Consider the following 25,728-nt stretch of genomic DNA (forward strand, 5'->3'; position numbering starts at 1 on the left):
AGGTGTTGTTCCTCCAACCTGAGTGTGGCTTCATCTTTACAGTAGAGGAGGCCGTGGATAGACATGTCAGAATGGGAATGGGATGTGGAATTAAAATGTGTGGCCACGGAGAGATCCTGCTTTCTCTGGCAGACAGAGCGTAGATGTTCAGCAAAGCGGTCTCCCAGTCTGCGTCGGGTCTCACCAATATATAAAAGGCCACATCGGGAGCACCGGACGCAGTATATCACCCCAGTCGACTCACAGGTGAAGTGTTGCCTCACCTGGAAGGACTGTTTGGGGCCCTGAATGGTGGTAAGGGAGGAAGTGTAAGGGCATGTGTAGCACTTGTTCCGCTTACACGGATAAGTGCCAGGAGGGAGATCAGTGGGGAGGGATGGGGGGGACGAATGGACAAGGGAGTTGTGTAGGGAGCAATCCCTGCGGAATGCAGAGAGAGGCGGGGAGGGAAAGATGTGCTTAGTGGTGGGATCCCGTTGGAGGTGGCGGAAGTTACGGAGAATAATATGTTGGACCCGGAGGCTGGTGGGGTGGTAGGTGAGGACCAGGGGAACCCTATTCCTAGTGGGGTGGCGGGAGGATGGAGTGAGAGCAGATGTACGTGAAATGGGGGAGATGCGTTTAAGAGCAGAGTTGATAGTGGAGGAAGGGAAGCCCCTTTCTTCCCCCACTCCAACGGGATCCCACCACTAAGCACATCTTTCCCTCCCCCCCCCTGCATTCCGCAGGGATCGCTCCCTACGCAACTCTCTTGTCCATTCGCCCCCCCCATCCCTCCCCACTGATCTCCCTCCTGGCACTTATCCGTGTAAGCGGAACAAGTGCTACACATGCCCTTACACTTCCTCCCTTAACACCATTCAGGGCCCCAAACAGTCCTTCCAGGTGAGGCAACACTTCACCTGTGAGTCGACTGGGGTGATATACTGCGTCCGGTGCTCCCGATGTGGCCTTTTATATATTGGCGAGACCCGACGCAGACTGGGAGACTGTTTTGCTGAACATCTATGCTCTGTCCTCCAGAGAAAGCAGGATCTCCCAGTGGCCACACATTTTAATTCCACATCCCATTCCCATTCTGACATGTCTATCCACGGTACTCCTCTACTGTAAAGATGAAGCCACACTCAGGTTGGAGGAACAACACCTTATATTCCGTCTGGGTAGCCTCCAACCTGATGGCATGAACATCGACTTCTCTAACTTCCGCTAAGGCCCCACCTCCCCCTCATACCCCATCTGTTACTTATTTTTATGCACACATTCTTTCTCTCACTCTCCTTTTTCTCCCTCTGTCCCTCTGAATATACCTCTTGCCCATCCTCTGGATCCCCCCCCACCCCCACTTCCTTGTCTTTCTTCCCAGACCTCCTGTCTCATGATCCTCTCGTATCCCCTTTTGCCTATCACCTGTCTAGCTCTTGGCTCTATCTCTCCCCCCCCTGTCTTCTCCTATCATTTTGGATCTCCCCCTCCCCCTCCAACTTTCAAATCCCTTACTCACTCTTCCTTCAGTTAGTCCTGACGAAGGGTCTCGGCCTGAAACGTCGACTGCACCTCTTCCTACAGATGCTGCCTGGCCTGCTGCGTTCACCAGCAACTTTGATGTGTGTTGCTTGAATTTCCAGCATCTGCAGAATTCCTGTTGTTTGGATTTCTAATTTTGTTCACTGGTATATAGAGAGGGTCATTAATATTCTCTACTCAAGGGGAGAGGAATTTATTGTCCCTGGACATCAACATTTGTTGTAAGCAGACAGGTTTGCATGTTTCTCAATGGTAAAGGTAATCATAGCATTTAGAGTGCTTCAGCCTCCTCATGATCCAGAAGATCATGAACACTAAGGTAATTATTTCCTGAAGGTAATGTATTGTTTTATGACCTCCAATAAAGCTTCTAATGATAACATCATGCATCCAGGAAGCTCCTGATTCTTTCCATTTGTAGCTGCTTTTATACTGCTAACCTGTGGACAGGGAAGTTTTTGATAGCCATAGGGTCATATTGAAAGTTTAAAATATTCTTATTGCAGCCCTCAAGATAAAGTTCTGCTATCTGGGTAGCTCAGGAAGTGATCTCCAGTATTCTGGAGAGAGGACTTAATTCTTCATCAACATATATGCTTTGTAATCTGTCTTTCATGAAGGAAGTATCTTGCCCACTGTGCAGATATAACGAAGGGGAGGAAGGCAGTAGATGGCGTCAAAGAGAGAACTCTGCCAAATTACAAGGAATACAAAGGTCCCCACTTCAAGTTCAGGTTTATTCTCTTCTGACTGTACATATATACAACGAAATGAAACAATGTACCTCCTGACCACTGCTTATCCACACAACATATATCACACACAGCACATAAACCATAAGTATTATTCTATAAAAAATAATAAACTATAATTCCATGCATGTAGTAAAGAGCAGCACAGGTAAACAGTAAACTGTCCAGTAAAATGCTGGCTGTCCAGTAACGATACCTGGTGGCATGGTATCCATTAGTCTCAAAGCTTGAAGGAAGAAGCTGTTGCCCACTCTGATGGTCCTAGTCCTGATGCTTTTGCACCTCCTTGCTGATGGTAATGAGTCATGGAGATTGTGGGATGGGTGGTAGGGATCCTCAACAGTGCTTTTGGCCCTTTGTCTGCAATGTTCCTGGTAAATGTCACAAATAGTGGGGAGGGAGACCCCGATGATCCTCTCAGCAACTTTACTGTCCTCTGTAGGGTCTTGCAGTCTGATGCCTTGCAGCTTCTGTACCATACGGTGATGCAGCCAGAAAGGGCACTCTTGACAATTCTTCTGTCCAGAGTTGTTAAAGTGGGAGTAGGGAACCTTGGATGCCTCAGTCTCCTTAGGAAGTGTAGTCGCTGCTGTGCCTTATAGTCTAGTGAGAAGGTATTGTGGGTCCCGGTTAGGTCAACTGTTATGTGCAGACCAAGGAACTGTGTGCTCTTCACTCTTTCTGTGGCAGAGCCATTGATATCCAATAGAGAGTGATCAATTTGTGCCTTCCTGAGTTCCATAATCATCTCTTTTGTCCATGTTCAGGCTCACGTTGTTGTTCTTGCACCAGTTTAGTAGTGAAAGAAATAAACAGTTTGTGCCTTATTGAAATTGGAATGAAACGTTGAATATTAGAAAAACCTTTGGAACAGGGACGATTTAAGCGTCAGGCCAAATTGAAAAGGCCAGGGTGTCGAGACTGGAGGCAAGGCGAGGGACGGTTCTGTTCACTGATCCATGATGCTTACTCAGCTCTGATTTTCCAAGTGACAGTGTTTATGTCTCAAAATGGGCTTTGCATCGCATTATCTGTCAAACAGTGTTGCAAAAGGTGTTTCTCATTTCAATAGTGAGTAGCTGACAAAGGGAAGTGATACTATTGTGGCATTAAGGCATTGTCTTGGTATGACAGCCAACATTTTATGCAGTGAAACTGATAATGAAATTTCAGTGTATGAAATTTATTTTTAGCTCTCGAAGTAGGTAAGTTGGCTGCTAGACAGGCTGTATAGGCTCTTCCTAAACAGTGCACATAAAACATACCAAGGTGCTCTGCATTCAGCATTTCAGATTTGGTGTTTCTGTTGGACAAAAGATAAAAAATTGCACAACACTCTTCATCATACTTATTTTGTTTCAGCCATTTCCTTCAATTTTACTACTTAATTTTCCACTTGTCTTTTTTTTTGCTGACTGCTAATAAGCATTTGTATTGTCTTGTGTCTATTGTGTGTATTGTCTGCCATTTAGTGCAAAAACTGGTGAACACTGGCTGGTCATTCTCCTACAGGCACATGTCACTTGAGTCCAATCATATCCTTCCTTGAAAACTCCATTGGGTTGTTGAATAGTGATTAGGATTGAAAATCAAAGATGAGATCTGAAGGTACTGACTTAACTTCTTGCCGAGCCCTGCATTAGAACAGTGAACTAAGCACAGTTCACGTATCATGTTAAGTATTTCCCTGGTCTGTATACCCAACTGGGCAAGTTCACTTAAGATACAGGAGGTGACTTAAATACAGAATTCTATGCCTATATGCTAGAAGGAAAACTGTCCAATTATATACACAAAATAGCTTATTTACAATGCTTATTACTAGAGAGGAGAATGACAGGATGGCAATGTTTGGGACCTGCAGGAAAGAAATTGCTGTAAAGTGGGTTCAGCCTTTATTACTGCCAGTCTCTTCTTTCATCAACTTGCCTCTTTTCCTCCAAATTTTATAACTATTTTCTTAATTTTAGTTTATTTTGTTTAAAATATGTGTGGGCTCTTCTCATTTCGTAAAGTTAGACCAGAATTCCTTATTGATGCATTGTGTATATTATTAGTATCAAATTTAAAAGAACTTACCATGTGTTTGTGTCACACATGCATATTCAGTGGCTCCATGTGTATGTACATGATCTGGCCTTTCATTTATTGTGCAACTTAAATTTAGTTGAAAGTTCAGGTTTATGAAAATCTAAACTGGATATATAATGGAGACTATGTGAGCAAATGAAGTCCATTCTTTTGACCCCTGATAACTGATCTATATACGACAGCTGGAGAGCCCTATTGAACTGGAGGAAGTTGGAAGTTGTGATCTGTCATTTCGGTGTCAAATCTCAAAGTTTAAAGTACATACCTGTTTCAGAAATGCAGAACTTAGGTATGAGCATCTGAACCAGAGAGAAAAAAAAAAGACATAGCTTCAGCCCCTCTGGAATATGGAATGTTTGTGTGAATTTGTTCCCAGCTCAGCGTATGCAGCTAATCTAATTCAGTAAAGTGCTTCCATGACAGTTATTGTTAATTATTAAAATGTATGTTGTTCATGAGAAAGGAGGTAAATATTTAAATTTTTAATTCACATAAATTGGAAATTTTGAAGTAACATAATTACACAAATCATGTAGTTGAAACCCAGTGTTTGCTGTTCCCTGTTGCTATGTGCATATAAAAATTATTTGTCAATCCTTCTTTCATGTTTTTGCTCCCCATTTAGTTTCTCAGCTTGCTGATCTGCAACATCCTTCTTCCATTTTCACTCTATATTTCCATCTCTGTTTCTTCTACTTTATATTTATTATCCAGCTTGCAACTTTCTAGCGACAGTAACTGGATGTGGTGACATTTTCATTGTGGAAAGAGGTTGGTTCTCTTTAGTGACTTAATTTCTAAATCCATAAAGGAATTGCCATATCTAGTTCCTTTCCTATCAATACCACCACCACCCACCATCTTCACCCAAGATATTTTTAATAGTTAAAATACATAGCAGAACAAATACAATCAAGCAAAAAATAGTTGGAGTTTTGGAAGCTTGAAGTGTCTGTAGTTTATATGGTCAAACTTGCAAGTCTGAGGTTCCAATGATCTTGCAAAAATATGCTGCTTCGTTGAGGTCATGGTAGTAAATATGTTGATTCTGATTTGTGATGTTTAAATGCCTAAAATTTCCTTAAACCTATTTGTACTGGAATGCGAACTTTCGTTTCAATAATATTAATGGAATTTTGTACCTACGCATCCAGCAGAATCCATTCCATGCATCAACATAAGGGCACACATCAACACTGATCTATTAGCTAATTAGTTTTTTTACTAAAATCATTCACCCCTACAAAACCTGAAATCATTTAAAAGACGATTATTAAAGGTCAGCAAGCTTTTCTAATGCTCTTTAATTTATGTTTTAGTTTATTTTATTAAATTAATGATTTTTTTCTCCCTTCCTCCTGATAATTTTTACAGCTTCCTGCAGATCTTTCCAAGATGCACCTCACAGATAATCCACATCCACAAGTGACACTTGTCCCTTCCAGCCAGTCTGGGTGCAGTATTGCCAGTGACTCTGGGAGCAGCAGCCTATCAGATATCTATCAGGTAAAGTTGCAATGAGGAAAAACAATATCATTATTTTTCAGTAATTATTTATGCTAGCATTCAACAAAGCAAAATTTTGCATTGTAAAATACTTTTGTGATTTAGGTACTTCTCAGATTTCCGAAAATAGTTAATAAGTCCGAAAAAGATACTTTAAAAGGGTTGACTGAAATCCAGTTTGATGATTAGGGCTTAAAAGGAAAAAGGTAGAAAGGTATAATTAGGCAGAAATGTTTAGATTGATTCTTCTATAGAGAATGTCTGGAGGTTCAGAGTTATAGATTCATACTGCAAAGAAACAGGTCATTCAGTTGAGGTGCAGTGTGAAGGTTGAGGGAGAAATTGGTGGTGATGCGTAAGAATCCAGAGACACAAAAATTGTTTACAGAGATAAAGTCCTGACGAAGGGTCTCGGCCTGAAACGTCAACTGCACCTCTTCCTACAGATGCTGCTTGGCCTGCTGTGTTCACCAGCAACTTTGATGTGTGTTACAGAGATAAATGCTGGTTTGGAGAATAGCACAAAAATTGAATCAGAACTGGCTTGAGGGATTTAATAAAGGGAAGATAGGATTTAAATGTAGCTTAAAAGACAGGAAGCCAGTTAGAATAATGAGGAAGGGGTGATGGTCGACTAGGATTTAAATGGGACAGTATTTATGTTGCAGAGTTCGGTCAAGTTAGTATTTCAAGCAGAATGAAAGTTGGAAGCCAAAGAATGCCAGCTGAATGTGAATGAATTTATGATATATTTAAAGAAATTAATGATGGAATAGTGGGTGAGGAGTCTTTGTTGATAGAAAAAGTGAAGTTTAAGGCTCACTAGAAAGTTTTGTTGGGTGTCCAGATTACAACCTTCTGATAGTCCCAGAGTGAGAGATGGGAATTGGCTTGAGATCAAGGATTCTGACAGGCATTGAGGGAGATTGTTTTTGTATCTAATGTTCAGCTGGAGGAAATTAAGAATCACCAAAACAACATGAAAGTTGTTAACTCTCAGAAAAAATTTTGGAGGAATAATGCACATGCGGTTTCCTGTACTTTGTCATGTATGTTGATTACTCAACTAGATACTAATATAAAATGAACAACCAAGCTTTTCTGGGAAATCTTGTACAATGATATGCTGATATTGATTGACTGAAGTCAGAACTGAACAAACATTAAGAATCAGGTTTATTATCACTGACCTATGACATGAAATATGTTGTTTTGCAGCAGCAGTATGTTGCAAGACATAAAATTTATAAATTGCAAAAAAAAAGTGCCAATAAAGGAATAACCAAGTAATGTTCATGGACAATTAAGAAATCTGATAATGGAGGGGAAAATCTTCCTGGATTGTTGAGTTTGGGTCTTGAGGCTCCTGTACCTTCTTTCTGAAGGTATTCAGATTGTAGTAAAGGCATAGACTGTTTTCTAAGTGGGGACAAAATTAAAAAAAATAGAGGTGCAAAGGGACTTGGGAATCCTCGTGCAGAATTCCTGAATGGTTAATTTGGAGGTTGAATTTGTGGTAAAGAAGTCAAATTCATGCTAACATTCATTTTGAGAGGATTAGAATGTAAGAGCAAGGATGTAATGCTGAGGCTTTATAAGGCATTGGTCAAACTGCACTTGGAGTATTGAGCGGTTTTAGGCCTCTTATCTAAGAACAGATGTGCTAGCATTGTGGAGGGTCCAGAGGAGGTTCACAAGAATGATTCCAGGAATAAAAGGGTTAATGTATGAAAAACATTTGATGGCTCTGGGCCTGTACTCACTGGACTTCAGAAGGACGAGGGGGATCTCATTGAAACCTATCGCATTTTGAAAGACTAGATAGAGTAGATGTGAAGAGCAGTTTCCTATAGTTTGGGACCAGAGGGCACAGCCTCAGAATAAAGGGACATCCATTTAGAACAGATATGAGGAGGAATTTCTTAGCTAGAGGGTGGTAAATCTTGGAATTAGTTGCCACAGATAGCTTTGGAGGCTGTCGGTGAGTATATTTAAGACAGATGTGGTTAAGTTCTTTTTAGTCAGGGTGTCAAAGGTTATGGGGAGAAGGCAGGAGAATGGAGTTGAGTGGAATTATAAAACAGCCATACTGGAATGATGTAACAGACTTGATGGGCTGAATGGCTTAAAACTGCCATTAATGAGAGAAGTGCATGTACCTAATGATGAGGGTCCTTAATGATGGATGCCACCTTCTTGAGGCACAGCTTCTTCAAGATGCTCTCACTGGGGAAGGTTGTGCCTGTGATGGTGCTGGCTGAGTCGATAACTCTCTGAAATCTTTTGTGATCCTGTGTATTGGAGGCTTCCTACAGGCTGTGGTCAACCAGTCACAATACTCTCCATCATATATCTGAAGAAATTTGCAAGAGTCTTTGGTGACATAACAAATCTCCTCAATCTCCTAATGAAGTAAAACTTTTTTTTTCTTGATTGCATCATTGTGTTGGGCCCGGGATAGATCCTCTCTGATGTTGATACCCAGGAGTATGAAGCTGCTCCATTGATCCCTTAATGAGGGCTAATGTGTGTTCTCCTGACCACCCCTTCCTCAGTTCTACAATTAGTTCCTTGGTCCTGCTGTCGTTGAATGTGGTGTTATCGTTATGATACAACTCAATCAGCTGATTGATCTCACTCCTGTTAGCCTCCTCAGCCCTATCTAAGGTGAAAAACCAAGAAATAAAAGGAGCTGAATCAGCTAATATTCAAAAGTGATGTAGAAATTCTATGCTTAATTAGTACACACCTGTTTGACCTCATCAATTTCAAGTTCATGTTCATTTTATTGTCATTCAACTGTATACCTGTACATCTTTACTGCCAAATGAAACAATGTTCCTCCAGACCAAGGTGCACAATATATACAAAAATACATAACACAAAGTAATATTACCAAAAATATTATCAACAAAAATATAAAGAGCGTATACAGTATTTATCACTCTTCCTAAGAAAGCTGGAGCAATAGAATGTGAATTACATAGGACCATAAGTTTAATGAGTCATATCACCAAGATACTTCTAAGAATTTTGATGCCAAGAGCTAAAGGTAAGATACAAGCTGAAATAGGCAAAGAACAATGTGGTTTTGTGAAAGACAAAGGTACAAGAAACACAATATTGATGTTAAGGGTACTATCAGAACGAGCTATTCAAGTGCAAAAAGATTTGTTTGTTTTATCAACTATACAAAGGCATTTGATAAAGTGAAGCACAATAAGTTATGTGAAATATTACAGGAAACTCTAGATCTAGATTCGAAAGACCTCCGCCTAATCAGAAATCTGTACTGGGAACAAACTGCCGCTGTAAGAATAGATGGAGAAGTGAGTCAGTTTACGAAAATCAAGAGAGGCGTTAGACAAGGGTGTGTTTTCTCCCCTGATTTATTTAATGTGTGCAGTGAAACGATATTACAAAAAATAAGAGACATCTTGGGAATCAAAGTTGGCGGTGAAAGCATCAATAATTTCAGACATGCGGATGAGACTGTGTTAATTGCAAGTACGGAGGAAGAACTACAAAACTTAATTGATATAATTGTTGAAGAAAGTGCAAAAATGGGTCTATCTTTCAGTTGCAAAAAGACAAAAGGTATGGTGATATCCAAAAAGAAGGAGAATCCTATCTGCAGGCTAAGAATAAATGGGGAAGACATAAAACAAGTAAAAAAATTTTGCTACTTAGGAAGCTGGGTGACATCAGATGGCTGGTGCGACTTGGACATCAAAAGAAGAATAGGGATGGCAAAAGACACCTTTACAAGAATGAAGAGTGTACTGACCAATACTAAACTATGCATGGCAACCCGCCTCAGAGTACTGAAATGTTACGTTTATCCAGTTATGTTATATGGCTCAGAATGTTGGACAATATCTAGTAACATGAGGAAACCAATTGTAGCAGCAGAGATGTGGTTTTTGAGGAGGGTGCAAAGAATATCAAGGATGAAATGAATATCTAATGAGGATGTCATGAACAGAGCAAACACGAAAAGAGAAATAATGTATGAGATCATGAAAAGGCAACATAACTTCATTGGACATGTGATTAGGAAAGGGAAGTTAAAAAGCACGGTAATTAAGGGAAAGATTGAAGGGAAGAAAGCAAGAGGAAGACAAAGACAAATGATGATGGAGACAGCAGCCAGAGAATTGGAAATGAATACCAATGAATTGATCCACTTGACCTGAAACAGGAGTGTGTGGGCCATGGCATTCAAAGCTCAGACTGGGCATGGCACCTGATGATGATGATGATATACAAGTTAAAAAGTAAGCATTATGACACTGCCAGTGCTTCATACATAATGAGACTGTGTGATGAGGTTCATATGTGCCATAATGCTCCATCAAGCTGGCTACCAACCACCGTAAAACAAGAAGAAGAAGGAGATTCATATGTGGTGGCAGGGAGTTCAGTAGCAAACAGTGCAGACAATACAGCCAATTTATTTTGCCTGTTCATAAAACTTTAGCATTCAGCTACTGTTAACCATGCTGTTGCTTCCTTTATCCCCTCAGTAGGGAATTTAGTTTCGTACGTACCGCTTCTTAAAACCAGCCTGTATCTCTTGCAAGAATGACTGTGGCTGTTTCTAGTGGTAGATGTCATTAAGGAGGTGATTGCAATGTAACAAAAGACATGTTTGTGTTAGTTGAGAGAGAACCATTACCATGGTTTTCAGTGCTGCTTTGAGGTCTTGGTGGAACGGAAGGCATAGAAATTCGGCTTTTGTTGTGTTTGTATGAGTGGTCACTCCTGAAATCTGTTCGATGAGAGTTATAGAGTTACACAACACAGAAATGGGCCAACAGCCTACCAGGAGCACACTCTCCATCAAATGACCATTTGCACAAATTGTACACCAATCCCATTTTACTTTCTCCCCATTCTAATGAATCCCTAGCAACCCAAATCCAAATTCCACCACTCGCTAAAAACTGGGTACAATTTACAATGACTGATTAACCTCCCAGTGCATATGGCTTCACGATGTGGGAGGAAACGGGAGCAGCTGGAAGAAGCCCATGTTGTCACAGGGAGAATATGTAGACTCCAAGCAGCACTGGAGATCAGGATTAAGTCCAAGCCACTGGAGATTTATGACAGCACCGCTACCATCTGCACCTTTGGAGAGATAATGGAATTTATATTTTTGGAAGTGGAATGCAAACATGAAAGTGGAATGCTGCTACATTATGTGTTTAGTACATATTCACCAGTGATGAATTTCTGCCGAAGTGGAAAGGACATCTTGCAGGAAATTCATAAGTGGGGTGCATGGGTAGTTAGAATCATAAGTACTCCCTGAAATGCTGGATCCCTTCAACTGTATTGGTAACCACAGAAGCTGTTGTTGCACTATAATTCCATTACACTTCAAGAAATTCCAACCGAACTCTTGGTTAAGGTTGATAAACTCCATCATATTTTCATTTATTTAATTCTTCCTGTGATAACCACGTCTTAGTTTCGCACATCCGGTCACCTCTTCAACAATGACAGCTACATCACCTTAAACTTTGTGCACATCCTTCTCTCTGTCCGAATGTAACATCAGAGTAAGGTAACTGAGAGTCAGCATCTTTCTTTAAATCTTTTTATTGAATAAGTATACAAAAAGGTAAGCCATATAAACATTAATACAATGTTAAAGTATAATAAAATTCCAAAAGGTATCAATACCAAAAAAAAATACTACAAACAATGTAATTTAAACATAAGAAACCAAGATAACATAATAGTATACTAAATTTTATATATATCAATGGAAAAAAAGAAAAAAAAAACCCAAAAAAAAATCCACCGTGCAACTAACTAAAAGCAAAGCAAAGCAATGGGCTAACTTGAAACCAAACAGAGTTAAACTTAAAATCACGTCCTCAATCCCGACCTCCATTAAAAACAGTGAAAAAAAAACAAGAAGGGTAAATATTACATTAAATGAAAATATCGAATAAAAGGTCCCCAAATCTGTTCAAATTTAAATGAAGAATCATAAAGGTTACTTCTAATTTTCTCCAAATTCAAACATAAAATCGTCTGAGAAAACCAAAAAAAGGTAGTTGGAGCATTAAGCTCTTTCCAATGTTGTAAAATACATCTTTTCGCCATTAAAGTAAGAAATGCAATCATTCTACGGGCTGAAGGGGAAAGATTACTAGAAATTTTAGGTAGTCCAAAGATAGCAGTAATAGGGTGAGGAGAGATATCTATATTTAATACCTTAGAAATAATATTAAAAATATCTCTCCAAAAAGTTTCCGAAGTAGGGCAAGACCAAAACATATGAGTTAAAGAGGCTATCTGCCCCGAACATCTATCACAGAAAGGCTTAATATGCGAGTAAAAACGCGCTAACTTATCTTTGGACATATGTGCTCTATGAACCACTTTAAATTGAATTAGGGAATGTTTAGCACAAATAGAGGAAGTATTAACTAATTGTAAAATCTGCCCCCAATCATCCACAGAAATGGTAAGCCCCAATTCCTGTTCCCAAGAGTCAGCATCTTTCTATTAGCCAATGGAGTAGAACTGGAAAGGAGTATTGAGGTGAAGAAAGTCATGTATAAGAAAGGCATTAATAAGATAGATGAGATTGATTAATTCACATTTGGCATTCTTTGAATTCCAGGATTTCGCTTGGAATGTTTAATTTGTATTAGGTTGTACTATAGCATTTTGGCTAATCAAATGATGTGATGGAAGGCACCTGAAGAAAGGAAAGATAAAAACTTATGATAAATAAACAATTAAGTTGTAGAAACATAGAAAACCTACAACACAATACAGGCCCTTCAGCCTACAAAGCTGTGCCGAACATGTCCTTACCTTAGAAATTATCCAAGGTTACCCTTAGCCCTCTGTTTTTCTGAGCTCCATGTACCTGCCCAGGAGTCTCTTAAAAGACCCTATCACATCCGCCTCTATCACTGTCGCCGGCAGCCCATTCCATGCACTCACCACTCTCTGCGTTTTTTAAAAAAAAACTTACCCCTGACATCTCCTCTATACCTACTTCCAAACATCTTAAAGCTGTGCCCTCTCAGGCAAGCGATTTCAGCCCTGGGAAAAAAGCCTCTGATTATCCACACGATCAATACCTCTCATCATCTTATACACCTCTTATTAAGTCACCTCTCATCCTCCTTCGCTCCAAGGAAAAAAGGCCCAGTTCACTCAACCTATTCTCTTAAGACAGGCTTCCCAATTCAGGCAACATCTTTGTAAATCTCCTCTGCGCCCTTTCTGTGGTTTCCACATCCTTCCTGTAGTGAGGTGACCGGAACTGAGCACAGTACTCCAAGTGGGGTCTGACCAGGGTCCTATCTAGCTGCAATATTACCTCTTGGCTCCTAAACTCAATCCCATGATTGATGAAGGCTAATGCACCGTATGCCTTCTTAACCACAGAGCCAACCTGCACAGCAGCTTTGAGTGTCTTATGGACTCAGACCCCAAGACCCCTCAGATCCTCCACACTGCCAAGTGTCTTATCATTATTACTATATTCTGCCATCATATTTGACCTACCAAAATGAACCACCTCACACTTATCTGGGTTGAACTCTATTTGCCACCTTTCCCTCAACCTATGTTTGTTCAGTGGCTTCACCTGGAATAGATTTGCCAAAGCATCTTATGGTGAAGTTATGCAACACACAGCAGACTGCCTCAAATCTGAAGACCTTCTGCTAGCCTCATTCAGTGTGGCTTTGGCAGTGGAGCTGATGCTTGAACATACTGAATACCAGTTCTACCGATTCTTATGGCTGCACTCTCTCCTGATATGCTCCATATATGCCTGAATTATGAACTGGAATCATGTCATTTAGTTGCAGATGGTTTTTAATATTCAAATACAAATCGCACAGATATCTACAATGGAATGAAAGTACTGTTACTGTTTTGGGGATATTTGCATTTATCACGTCTGTTCAGCAAATTGATTAGTGTTGTGGAAAAATCTAGTTGGATGAATGTATGTGCCGTATGGCACTTAAAAAAGAAAAATGTTGTAGTGAATGGGCTTCAGATTAATATAGCAGGTATAAAAGACAATCTTTCAGGTCCTGGTTTCCTGCAAATTCTAGCACCTTTAATGTTGCCAGGAAGCATCAAACATGGGATAACAAATAATTACTGGTTGAAATTTATTAGTACCTAATCTCCATAATGACTGTTGGGGAATAGCTAATTCTCTGCTAATAAATAAATGTTCTGTGGTCTAAGGTGAACTTGGGGAGTTGGTTGCAACACACACAAAATGCTGGAGGAACTCAGCAGGGCAGGCAGCATTTATGGAAAAGAGTACAGTTGATGTTTCTGGCTAAGACCCTTCAGCAAGTCTCGGCCCAAAGTGTCGACTGTACTCTTCTCCATAGAAGCTGCCTGGTCTGCTGAGTTCCTCTGATATTTTGTGTGTGTTGCTTTGATTTCCAGCATCTGCAGATTTCTCTTGTTTGTGATTGGGGAGTTGGTTAACTTGTTCAGCGATAAGTTGCTATTGTTGCTGTCACACCTACATTGCACATGGATTCTAGTCCTTTCTCAATACCTACAGTGGGTGATACTAGTGTCGTTATCAATATGTTAGCTTTGTAACTTGCATTGCAACTGTACACTTGTGCATTGCCATATCTGAACCAATGTGGCATTTGTAGTACCCAGACAGCAAATGTTATGCAGCTGAATTTTGAAGCCAGTTTGAAGTTTGCTCATAGTTGGTTCTGATTTTTAGAAAACTTAAGTTACCTGGTGTTGGGTGCACTCAAGTCTATCATAGTTAGCCCAGGAGTAAATGTCCAATTCAGCCTGAGTAACAGAAGAGTTCTGTGTCAGAGTAATGTTGTTTTTTTTTTCATTTCTTATGCAAGATGTTGTAATATCTTAAGAGAATCCACTGTTTGGGTTGTCAGGAGCTCATTTTGTTTTGGATTCTTCCAGTAAGCACAGTTCGAGGTTCCTAATTCTTCAGCCTAAACTAGTGCATGAAAGCATTTCTTGCCATTTGACACTTGCAATGCCCATTGTGCAGCTTCTGTGCCAATTTGTTCTGTCACAGTATTACTGGCTTAGTTGTCTTAGAGTCAGACTCAGGCTTAGAGGATTTTTTTATCTTCCACTTAAGAATGCTAAGTACGGGTATTTAAGTTGAACTAACAAAACTGACTGCATTCTTAGAATGTATTCCTTAATGAAACCTTTTGGTCACCAATTTAATTTGAGAGGAGCATAATATACTAATGCTGGCTGGTGGCGCAGTGACATTAGCGCCAGACTCTGGAGCGAAGGTTCCCGAGTTCAAACCCAGTTGGGCCGCTCCCGGGCATGCTTTCCATCTATGATGGGTTGAGTGTTGAGCTCGAAACTCGGCCTCGTAAAAGAAAAGAGAAGGACGTGGGGGACCACTCACAGAATCCTTCCTCCAAGACAACCACTTGAAAAAGTGGTCGCCAAGGCGCTGGCAAATTATGGCACACAAAAGAAATATACTAAATGAGCACATATTAATGTTAGGTAAACTGAATTTTATATTACCTTGGATAAATGAGGACATCAACTTAATTTTAAAAATCATTGATTTTTGATGTGGCATTATGACTACAGATTCCTTTGACTAATGCTTAAAGATGCTTAATTTGAAATGTCATGTTGATATTCGATGAAGTAATCTATTGCTGGCTTAAGGAATCTAAAATACCACTGCAACCTTTAGCATTATGTTCTAATGACATCACACTAACATCACACTTACACAAAGGCTTTTGATTTGTATTAATTTAAAAGATTCAGAGTTTCTTCTATACCTAAAGTAAAGAGATTTTTAAATGTGCATGAAGTGGCCATTTGATATTGCTACCTGCAGGGAAATACTGAGAAGAGTTTTGCCAATGGACCAGATTGTATTTTGCAGATTGGGATACTTGTCAATTTCCAGTTCACAATTATCATCATCTGTTAGACTGTGTTCTAAATTATGTCGGTTGAAGCTTGGTCTCGGGAGAAATGACAGTCGAAAATCCTTATTTATGTTGCAATAAGTTGTAATCCTTTTTCATTCCAAATGAAGCATGGATAGATTAGGCTGTTAGCTTTCCAACATATGGAGGTGCGAAAGATAAAATGATCAAGCAACTTCAGACAGGAAGAAGTATTGTTCATACAATTAATCAAGTTAGGGTATTGATTCCAATTAAATTGATGTTATACTGCATAAACAAATGCTGAAGGATGATACTGTCACACAAAATACTCAGTGGTGATAAAAATACACTGTGGTTGCTGGTTTTATAAGCATAGAATACTTAATAACATTTTTATTAGCGTACTGGACACTCCACATGTTTTTCATGTTCTCTTTGTATCACTGGAGATGTAATAGTGAAAGGCTTCTACTTATCTCTTTGTTTCTTCCTGACGTTTGAATATTATTAATTAACTAGTGATACTGGATTTTATCTTTTAGATTTCAGTGACTTAGGAGAATCTTTGAAACTAGAGTAATGTTGATTCCACTTTCATTTACTTGATCTTAAACTAACTAGTAGTTCAATTTCCTTGCAAACGAGCACCCCACCTTCAAGCTACATTGTTTATATTCAGTGCTTTAAAAATCAAAGGAAATGATGTCAAAATCCTTATTGAGTCTGATATGAGTTTAGCATTCCTGGAAACTTGACCTAGGGCATTCCACATTCACTCAATCTTTAACACAATGATCACGATTAAAACTTGTTAATATGTTCAGTAAAATTCCTTGGGGGAAAAAGAAGTAAAATATATCAATAATGTTACTTTCACTAACATATCTTGAGTAAAATCTTTAGGACAAGAAATAGTTAAGATTAAATTTAAATTTTAACTAGTTAATTTGTTTTCACTAAGATATCCTAAAAATTGTTTCTTCTGTGAATTGTCATGTAAACGTCAATGTTCCACACTACTCTTCCTGAAGTTTCTAATTATGGATGGCTAGATAAGCTTCCTGTTGCTTTGATTGGTAGCAATGAGATCAAATTCCTCTCATCCCAGCTGTATGCCTCTCCTAAAGGTTAAGCGGGAAAAAAGCATCTTCATGCCCTGCTGAGAAAAAAATTAAAATACATCTTCCAGTAGTAGCCATTACCCAGTTGGCTTATAATATTTAAATAAACAGGAGAGTATTTATTCAGACAGTGCTGGAATTGAAAGAGATAAACAGGCTGCTGGAAGACCTGCAGATCTCTGCAGATGCTTGTAAAAACAGTATCTGCAGAGACAGAAGGTGGAAGTTGGTGTTTCAGGTCAAGACCCTAAATGAAAATCCAGCATATCTTAAAGTAGTTTCCTATATTTTTGGGTGTGGTGGAATGAAGTTGGGAATAAATCTATTTCTAGATTCATATAACCTGCATAAGCTTGTATTTCCTGTATGTAATCCTCTTTACATGATTAATGCTGCTGATAATTGTGATTGTGTATTGAATTCCCCGTCATTTTTAAAGAGTCATTTAGTCTTGCTTTCTAAATGATAATATTTGCGCCTGTTTTTAGTATTGAGCCAAAGCTTTTAATTAATGATAGAGTATTCCTCTTATATAAGGTTCCGGAGGATTGGAGGGTTGCGGATGTTGTTTCCTCATTCAAGAAAGGGAGTAGAGATAGCCCAGGAAATTATAGAGCACTGTCTCTTACTCCAGTGGTTGGTAAATTGATGGAGAAGATCCTGAGAGGCAGGATTTATGAACATTTGGAGAGGCATAATATGATTAGGAATAGTCAGCATGACTTTATCAAAGGCAGGCCATGCCTTACAAGCCTGATTGAATTTTTTGAGGAGGTGACTGAACACATTGATGAAGGTAGAGCAGTAGATGTAGTATATATGGATTTCAGCAAGGCATTTGATAAGGTACCCCATGAAGGCTTATTGAGAAAGTAAGGAGGCATTGGATCCAAGGGGACATTGCTTTGTGTATCCAGAACTGGCTTGCCCACAGAAGGCAAAGCGTGGATGTAGATGGGTCATATTCTTCATGGAGATAGGTGACCAGTGGTGTGCTTCAGGGATCTGTTCTGGGACCCCTACTCTTCGTGATTTTTATAAATGACCTGGATGAGGAAGTGGAGGGATGGGATAATAAATTTGCTGATGACACAAAGGTTGGGGTTGTTGTGGATAGTGTGGAACGCTGTCAGAGGTTACAGCAAGACATTGATAGGATGCAAAACTGGGCTGAGAAGTGGCAGATGGAGTTCAACCCAGATAATCAGAATCAGGTTTATTATCACTGGCATATGACATGAAATTTGTTAACTTAGCAGCAGCAGTTCAATGCAATACATAATCTAGCAGAGAGAGAAAAAAAGTAAAGTAAAATAAAACATAATAAACAAGTAAATCAATTACGTATATTGAATATATCTTTTAAAATGTGCAAAAACAGAAATACTGTGTATTAAAAAAGAGTGAGGTAGTGTCCAAAGCCTCGATGTCCATTCAGGAATCAGATGACAGAGGGGTAGAAGTTGGAAGCTACTACCCAAGATGAGCTGACTAGATTTACAACCTTCTGCAGCTTCTTTCAGTCCTGTGCAGTAGCCCCTCCATACCAGACAATGATGCAGCCTGTCAGAATGCTCTCTCCAAGGTACAACCCTAGAAGTTTTTGAGTGTGTTTGTTGACATGCCAAATCTCTTCAAGCTCCTAATAAAGTATAGCCGCTTTTTTGCCTTCCTTATGACTATATCAAATTGATGGGACCAGGTTAGATCCTCAGATATCTTGACACCCAGGAACTTGAAGCTGCTCACTCTCTCCACTTCTGATCCCTCAATGAGGATTAGTACGTGTACCTTCATCTTACCCTTCCTGAAGTCCACAATCAGCTCTTTCGTCTTACTGATGTTGAGTGCCAAGTTGTTGCTGCAGCACCATTCCACTAGTTGGCAAATCTCACTCCTGTACGCCCTCTCATCACCAGCTGAGATTCTACTAACAATGGTTGTATCGTCAGCAAATCTGTAGATGATATTTGAGCTGCGCCTAGCCACATGGTCATGTGTATACACAGAGTAGAGCAGAGGGCTAAGCACACACCCCTGAGGTGCGCCAGTGTTGGTCATCATATGTTATCACCAATCCGCACAGACTGGTGTTCCGGTTAGGAAGTCAAGGATCCAATTACAGAGGGAGGTACAGAGGCTCAGGTTCTGCAACTCCTTAATCAGGATTGTGAGAATGATGGTATTAAATGCTGAGCTATAGTTGATGAACAGCATCCTGAGGTAGGTGTTTGTGTTGTCCAGGTGGTCTAAAGCTGTGTGGAGAGCCATTGAGATTGCATCTGCCATTGACCTATTGTGGCAATAGGCAAATTGCAATGGGTCCAGGTCCTTGCTGAGGCAGGAGTTCAGTCTAGTCATACCCAACTTCTCAAAGCATTTCATCACTGCTGATGTGAGAGCTACCGGGCGATAGTCATTAAGGCAGCCCACATTATTCTTCTTTGGCACTGGTATAGTTGTTGCCTTTTTGAAGCAAGTGGGAACTTCTGCCCATAGCAGTGAGAGGTTGTAAATGTCCTTGAATACTGTGAAGTGTTCATTTTGGTAGGTCAAATATGATGGCAGTAATGATAGTATTAATGGTAAGACTCTTGACAGTGTGGAGGATCAGAGGGGTCTTGGGGTCTGAGTCCATAGGACTCTCAAAGCTGCTGTGCAGGTTGATTCTGTGGTCAAGAAGGCATACGGTGCATTGTCCTTCATCAATCGTGGGATTGAGTTTAGGAGCCGAGAGGTAATGTTGCAGGTATATAGGACCCTGGTCAGACCCCACTTGGAGTACTGTGCTCAGTTCTGGTCGCCTCACTACAGGAAGGATGTGGAAACCATAGAAAGGGCGCAGAGGAGATTTACAAGGATGTTGCCTGAATTGGGTAGCACATTTTAAGAGAATAGGTTGTGTGAACTCGGCCTTTTTTCCTTGGAGCGACGGAGGATGAGAGGTGACCTGATAGAGGTGTATAAGATGATGAGAGGCTTTGATCGTGTGGATAGTATGAGGCTTTTTTCTCAGGGCTGAAATGGCTAGCACAAGAGGGCATAGTTTTAAGGTGCTTGGAAGTAGATACAGAGGAGCTATTGGGGTAAGTTTTTTTTTTGCAGAGAGTGGTGAGTGCATGGAATGGGCTGCTGGCGACGGTGGTGGAGGCAGGTACGATAGGATCTTTTAAGAGACTCCTGGATAGGTACATGGAGCTTAGAAGAATGGAGGGCTGTGGGTAACCCTGGGTAATTTCTAAGGTCAGGACATGTTGGGCACAGCTTTGTGGGCCGAAGGGCCTGTATTGTGCTGTGGGTTTTCTATGTTTCTAACATGTATAAATTTAAAAGATCTTGCATTAGCAATATATTTAGGAAGTCCATTGAATTCTGGTTTATTGGTCCATCACTTAATCAGGGCAGCTGCTAATTTGAGACAACTCTTCAAGAACAAAAACTAATTGTAAAAATTGCCTTTGTTTATTTGGGACATTCTGCTACTTAACTGGGACAAGAGACTGTTGAACTGTTTCTAACTAGCATCAGTCACGTGAACTACACCATGCTGAGAGCCAGCAGTTTTAAATAGTGTCAATTGCATGTATTTGTGTTTAAAAAGTAGTGATTTTTGTCACTGATGGAGCCAGTAGTGAGAGGAGTGGAGTTGGCACACTGAGCCAGGAGAGTGATAGATCCAAGCAGATGGAGGAAAGTAGCAGATGGAACCAGGTGAGGGAAGGTAAGGGCGAAGGTAGAGATGGCTGCTGGAGAATAATAAGTGTTTTGGAATCTAATAAGGAAAGTAATGTGGAAACCATTAAGAGAGCATTGAACTGTAGATGGGACCATATTGGGCGTGAAAACCATGTTGAAAAGTATGGGGGAGTAGGTGCATGGAACCAGGAGGGGAGGGTGATGAAAATGAGTGTTGGGGATTGGAGGGGGTAGGGAGTTATGGGAACAAAATGGGCAGACTGGAGGTTGATTGGAAGGAGAGAGGGGTGGTGTGGAGAAAAACACAAATAGTAAACTTTACTGAAAATGGTAAAAATTTGTAGTTAATACCATTGGGTTGTAGACTACCCATGCAGAATATAATGTGTTCTTCCTCTAGCTTGGGTCGGGCCTCACCCCGCTGCGGAGAAGGCTGGGAGCAGCAAGATCAGGCACAGACTAGGTGACAGATTTGCTGAGCAGCTGATCTATCAATGAGCTCAGTGCTCGAACTCTTAATCACATGCTATTTCACTGCCCTTTCCCATTCCACACTGATCTGTCCATCCTTAGCCTCCACTGCCAGGGGGAGGCTCAAGGCAAACTGGAGGAACAATACCTCATATTCCACCTGACTAATCTACAATGTAATGCCATGAATACTGAATTTTCCAACTTCAGGTAACCCCTACCTTGTGGTACATTCGATTGTGTGTGCAAGTGTTTCCAACATCTGCAGAATTTCTCATGTTTATGACCTACAACCTCTACCTCCTGTTTTCTACTTCCCACTATTGACACAGTTCAATAACAGGTTCCCTGTTGTATTTGGTCCCATCTGCCTTTTACCTTTCCCAGTGGTTCTTATTATCACCACCTTTACCAGATTCCAGCACTAGTTGCCTTTGTGTTCCCACATCACCCAACCCCTTGCACCCCCTTTCCCCAACCGGAATCCATCTGTTCTTTGTTGTCATCCATATAACATTCAGCTACCGATGTCTTTCAACTCCACTCCCATTACCTGGCTCCATCTGGTCTTTGCTTCACTTGGTTCATCCACTTCACCACTATCTCACCACTTTCCCTCTCCTTTTATATTGGCTAACTTCTTCCTCCATTCTCAGTTCCAATGCAGAGTCTCAGCCTGAAACATTAAATTCCTTTCCACCAAAATGTTTACTGTATCTGCTAAGTTCCTCTAGCAAATCATATATATGATAAGTCAAAATATTTATTAGCAGATCACAACATGCATAGTCAGACGGTTCCCCTTACTAAAGCCTACTGTTCTTGGAATTATCTGGGGTAAAATGATGTTCAAAGAGCCTATGAGTTACTCTGTCCCTAATGTTAAGACCGGTGGCCCAGCTGTTTCTGCCCTTGTACAAACCTCTTCTTTGCCCACTACTCCAAATATACCAAGATTATCTCCTTGGTCTTAACGCATTCCCTTTGAGCTTGTGGGATTGATTTTGGACTTCTACCTGAAAGAATAGTGCAAGGATAATAAAGGTTAAAGTGAACAAGATCAATAATGTCATATTAATATTGCTTGATTCTGTATCTACTGAGGTAATGTAAAGCTTTGGTAATTAGTTTATGATTGCAAGTGAATGGAATAATTCTTCTTTGGACTATAGACAGAAAGTGGAGATGGAAAAAAAGAAACTAATAGTGTTAAAGCCGGCTAAGGAAGATCCTGGGCTGTGGTCATTGGGAATAAAGTAACAAGTGTTGTTGAGACTGAGGAATGAGGTATAAATATAGGTTTTAAAGTTTAAATGGTGGGAGAAGTTATGAGTAGACAGGAAGAAATAAAATCAGAGGTAGAGGATGGTAGGTTAAATTTGGTGGTGTAAGCCACAGCTTAGTGTATGTTGCTGATGCATTGCATCCTCCTATTACTTTGATCTGTTAATTAAATTAACATAATCACACATTGTGTTTCTGATGAGCTTACTTAATCAAAATCTGACTTTACACAAATTCTCCTAGACATTTTCTAGCGTTTTTCAAGTCCCTGCTACTACTATTACTATTAATAATAATACATTACTCTGTGGTATTTATAAATGATTTGATACAGTATGCATCAAATACTGTAGTAGTAGTCATAGGCTGATTATTCAAAGGAACAATTATTGAAGGTATATGTAGAGTAGTATGTTCAAGTTCAAGCTCAATTTATTGGCATTTCAACCATATACACATATACCCCCAAACAAAGCACCGTTCCTCTGGACGAAGGTGCACAACACAGTATATATAACTCACACACAACACAACAATAAAGTAATATTACCACAACTAAGTTAACAAGTAATAATGTGCATTAGATAATATAGGTGGTTTTAGAAAAAAACAATGCTCTGACTTCGACAGATCATCTTGGGGTTCTTAGGAATGGAACCTTTGCATAACTAGGGGACTGCTGGCAAAACAAAAACAAATTGCCTTTTCCAGCTATTTCAGCTATATGTTAATATGAAAATAATTCTGAATATCTAAAACTTGATGATGGTTTCAAAGCCCTTTAGGTGATCATTAAAATTTAATTGTACTATTTCAAATTATTGATTCTTAGAAAGAGGTTGGCAGATTCAGCATATGGGGGAATACACAGGAATGTGGCAAAACAAAGTGTCATTCCTTTGAAATGAAGAAAGTCTAAGTTGTGTTCAGTTATGATTGTAATGGTATGAAAGCTGATGAATAAATTTTTAACATAGCATATTATTCCAAGTTTATCGATTTAAGCCTGCATTCATATCTTAAATGTTTTGTTAATGCTGAGATACCAACAAATATTTTCAGTATCTTGAGAAGTTTAATTTAAAACAGCTCCTGATATTATCACATCCAGTGCAAGTCTGCTTTACGTGCAGAAGAGCAGACTAGATTTTTACTTAATCTTTAAATTATAGAGCAGTAAACACAATAGTCTTAAATTTGACTTGAGCTTAATCCGTCTGCAAAATTAATTGTGTAAGAGCAAGTTAATGTTAGCTCACTTCCTTTCATAGAAAATAAGATAGTTTGTAATTAACTGCTCTCAACTATGCTAAATCAATTTTTTACAGTTTATTTTGTTTACATTATGTTCTGAACCCATCATAGTTCAAGGACAATTAGTGTTCTTGTCATTAATGTTGAGATTCTAAGAAAAATGAATAAAATAATACCTTTTCCAGAAATTATGACCTAGATCATATGCCTTTTTAAAATATTGCAAGTGCTTTAAAATCTGTGATTAAATACATTTGACTGGATACCAGAGTATGTTTTCTATTTTAGGTAAGTGACACTAACATTCCATTGACATCAAATAAAGACCATTCCAATTAAAACCCTGTTTTAAAAATTATATCAAATAAAACCAAATTTAGTCCTTCTGTGAAAAGTGCCATTTTGTGCTGTATCAGAGCAAAAAATTCAGTTTCATACTGAATCTTAAAAACAAATATTATAAATCAAAATAATCAAAAATCCAGTTCAATACCAGGGAGAAATGTATTTGGCATCAATATTGATTAGTGCTGAACGATAGCAGAAAATTTTTAATCGGTACTGGTTTTATTATTGACGCTACTGAATGATTTGAATTTCATGTCTTCTGACAATATTAGTATGTTGTTTTATATTTAACGTTTCAATTGAAACAATTTTTTTCAGAATCAGATTCACTGAATAGTCTTTGTTAATTTGTCCCTTTTAAAAAAGGATGGTACGTGAAGTTACTCAATGTTCAGTCACTATCCTTTATAACAATCTTTTGACTAACAGAATCAACCAAATGAAATCACAGGGATTTGTACTGTAAATTTTAATACAAGGCAGAAGTAAAAACATAAAAGTATTCTACAAGCTAATGTTCACTGATTCAACATGAAAAAAATAGCTTATGCTTCTAGATCTAATAATTATACTCATTGAAACTTCACAAAAAATCTTAATTGTTATGCAGACCAGTCAGTGTGGAAATTACATTTATTAAAATTGCTTATAATTCCATTGTATGGACACTAATTATTTTAGCACAGCGGTCCCCAACCACCGGGCCACAAAGCATGTGCTACCGGGCCGCGAGGAAGCGATATGAGTCAGTTGCACCTTTCCTCATTCCCTGTCACGCCCAGTGTTGAGCTTGAACGCACATGAGGTCATTACCCATGCGTCATCCATGTCAGCACGGGAAGAAGATCAACTCCTCCAGCTTGCAAATGATGACGGGCTGAAAAGTATGTTTGACATAACATCTCTGCTGGCATTCTGGATCAAAGTCAAGGCTGAATATCCTGTGATAGCCACGAAAGCACTGAAAACGTTGCTTCTATTTCCAACATTTTTCTGCAAAGCGGAGTTTTCTGCAAAGAATGCTACGAAAACTAAATTGCGGAATAGACTGGACATAAGGAACCCCATTCGAGTATCGCTGTCTCCCACCATCCCTCGATGGGACCATCTTGTTGCAGGGAAACAAGCCCAGGGCTCCCACTGATTCAGCGATATTGGTGTGTTGCAATGATTTTATATATTCATACGGGGAAAATATGTGCTGTGTGTTTAATATCCAAATGTTACTTAAAATGTTATGATGCTATTGACTTACTTATATAACCATATAACAATTACAGCACGGAAACAGGCCATCTCTGCCCTTCTAGTCCGTGCCGAACGCTTCTCTCACCTAGTCCCACCGACCTGCACTCAGCCCATAACCCTCCATTCCTTTCCTGTCCGTATACCTATCCAATTTTTCTTTAAAGGATAATATCGAACCTGTTTCTGCCACTTCTACTGGAAGTTCATTCAACACTTACTTCACACGCCCCTGATAATTGACTTATCACTATATTCCTGCAAGGAAAATATGCGCTGTGTGTTTAATTTTAAATTCGTTAGATAAACCCTTTTAGAAACGAAATTGAGTGTGTTAGCCACTTATCAGTGATATTCCGGTCATGATTAACACCCCCTCCCCCCCCGAACAGAATCGCCAAAAACGATTTGCAGAGAAAAAAATCGGCAGGTACACGCATGCGCACTGGTGCCCGCGCAAGGCTTCACGGTCATTGTAGTCTTTCTCTGGGCAAACAC

The 25,728-nt window shown here is 39.6% G+C and overlaps 1 protein-coding gene across 9 annotated transcripts in view; it reads left to right on the top strand.

Moving 5' to 3' along the window:
- Positions 1-25,728, top strand: part of LOC134349238 (rap guanine nucleotide exchange factor 6-like) — a 406,825-nt gene that overhangs the window by 264,128 nt on the left and 116,969 nt on the right. For all 9 annotated transcript variants that reach the window (XM_063053253.1, XM_063053254.1, XM_063053257.1 and 6 more), the window contains one exon: positions 5,745-5,876. In XM_063053253.1, the coding sequence (XP_062909323.1) occupies positions 5,745-5,876 (132 nt within the window). The remainder of the gene's footprint in view (positions 1-5,744; positions 5,877-25,728) is intronic.

This window comes from Mobula hypostoma, chromosome 7, assembly GCF_963921235.1.
Source record: "Mobula hypostoma chromosome 7, sMobHyp1.1, whole genome shotgun sequence".
Lineage (NCBI taxonomy): Eukaryota > Metazoa > Chordata > Chondrichthyes > Myliobatiformes > Myliobatidae > Mobula > Mobula hypostoma.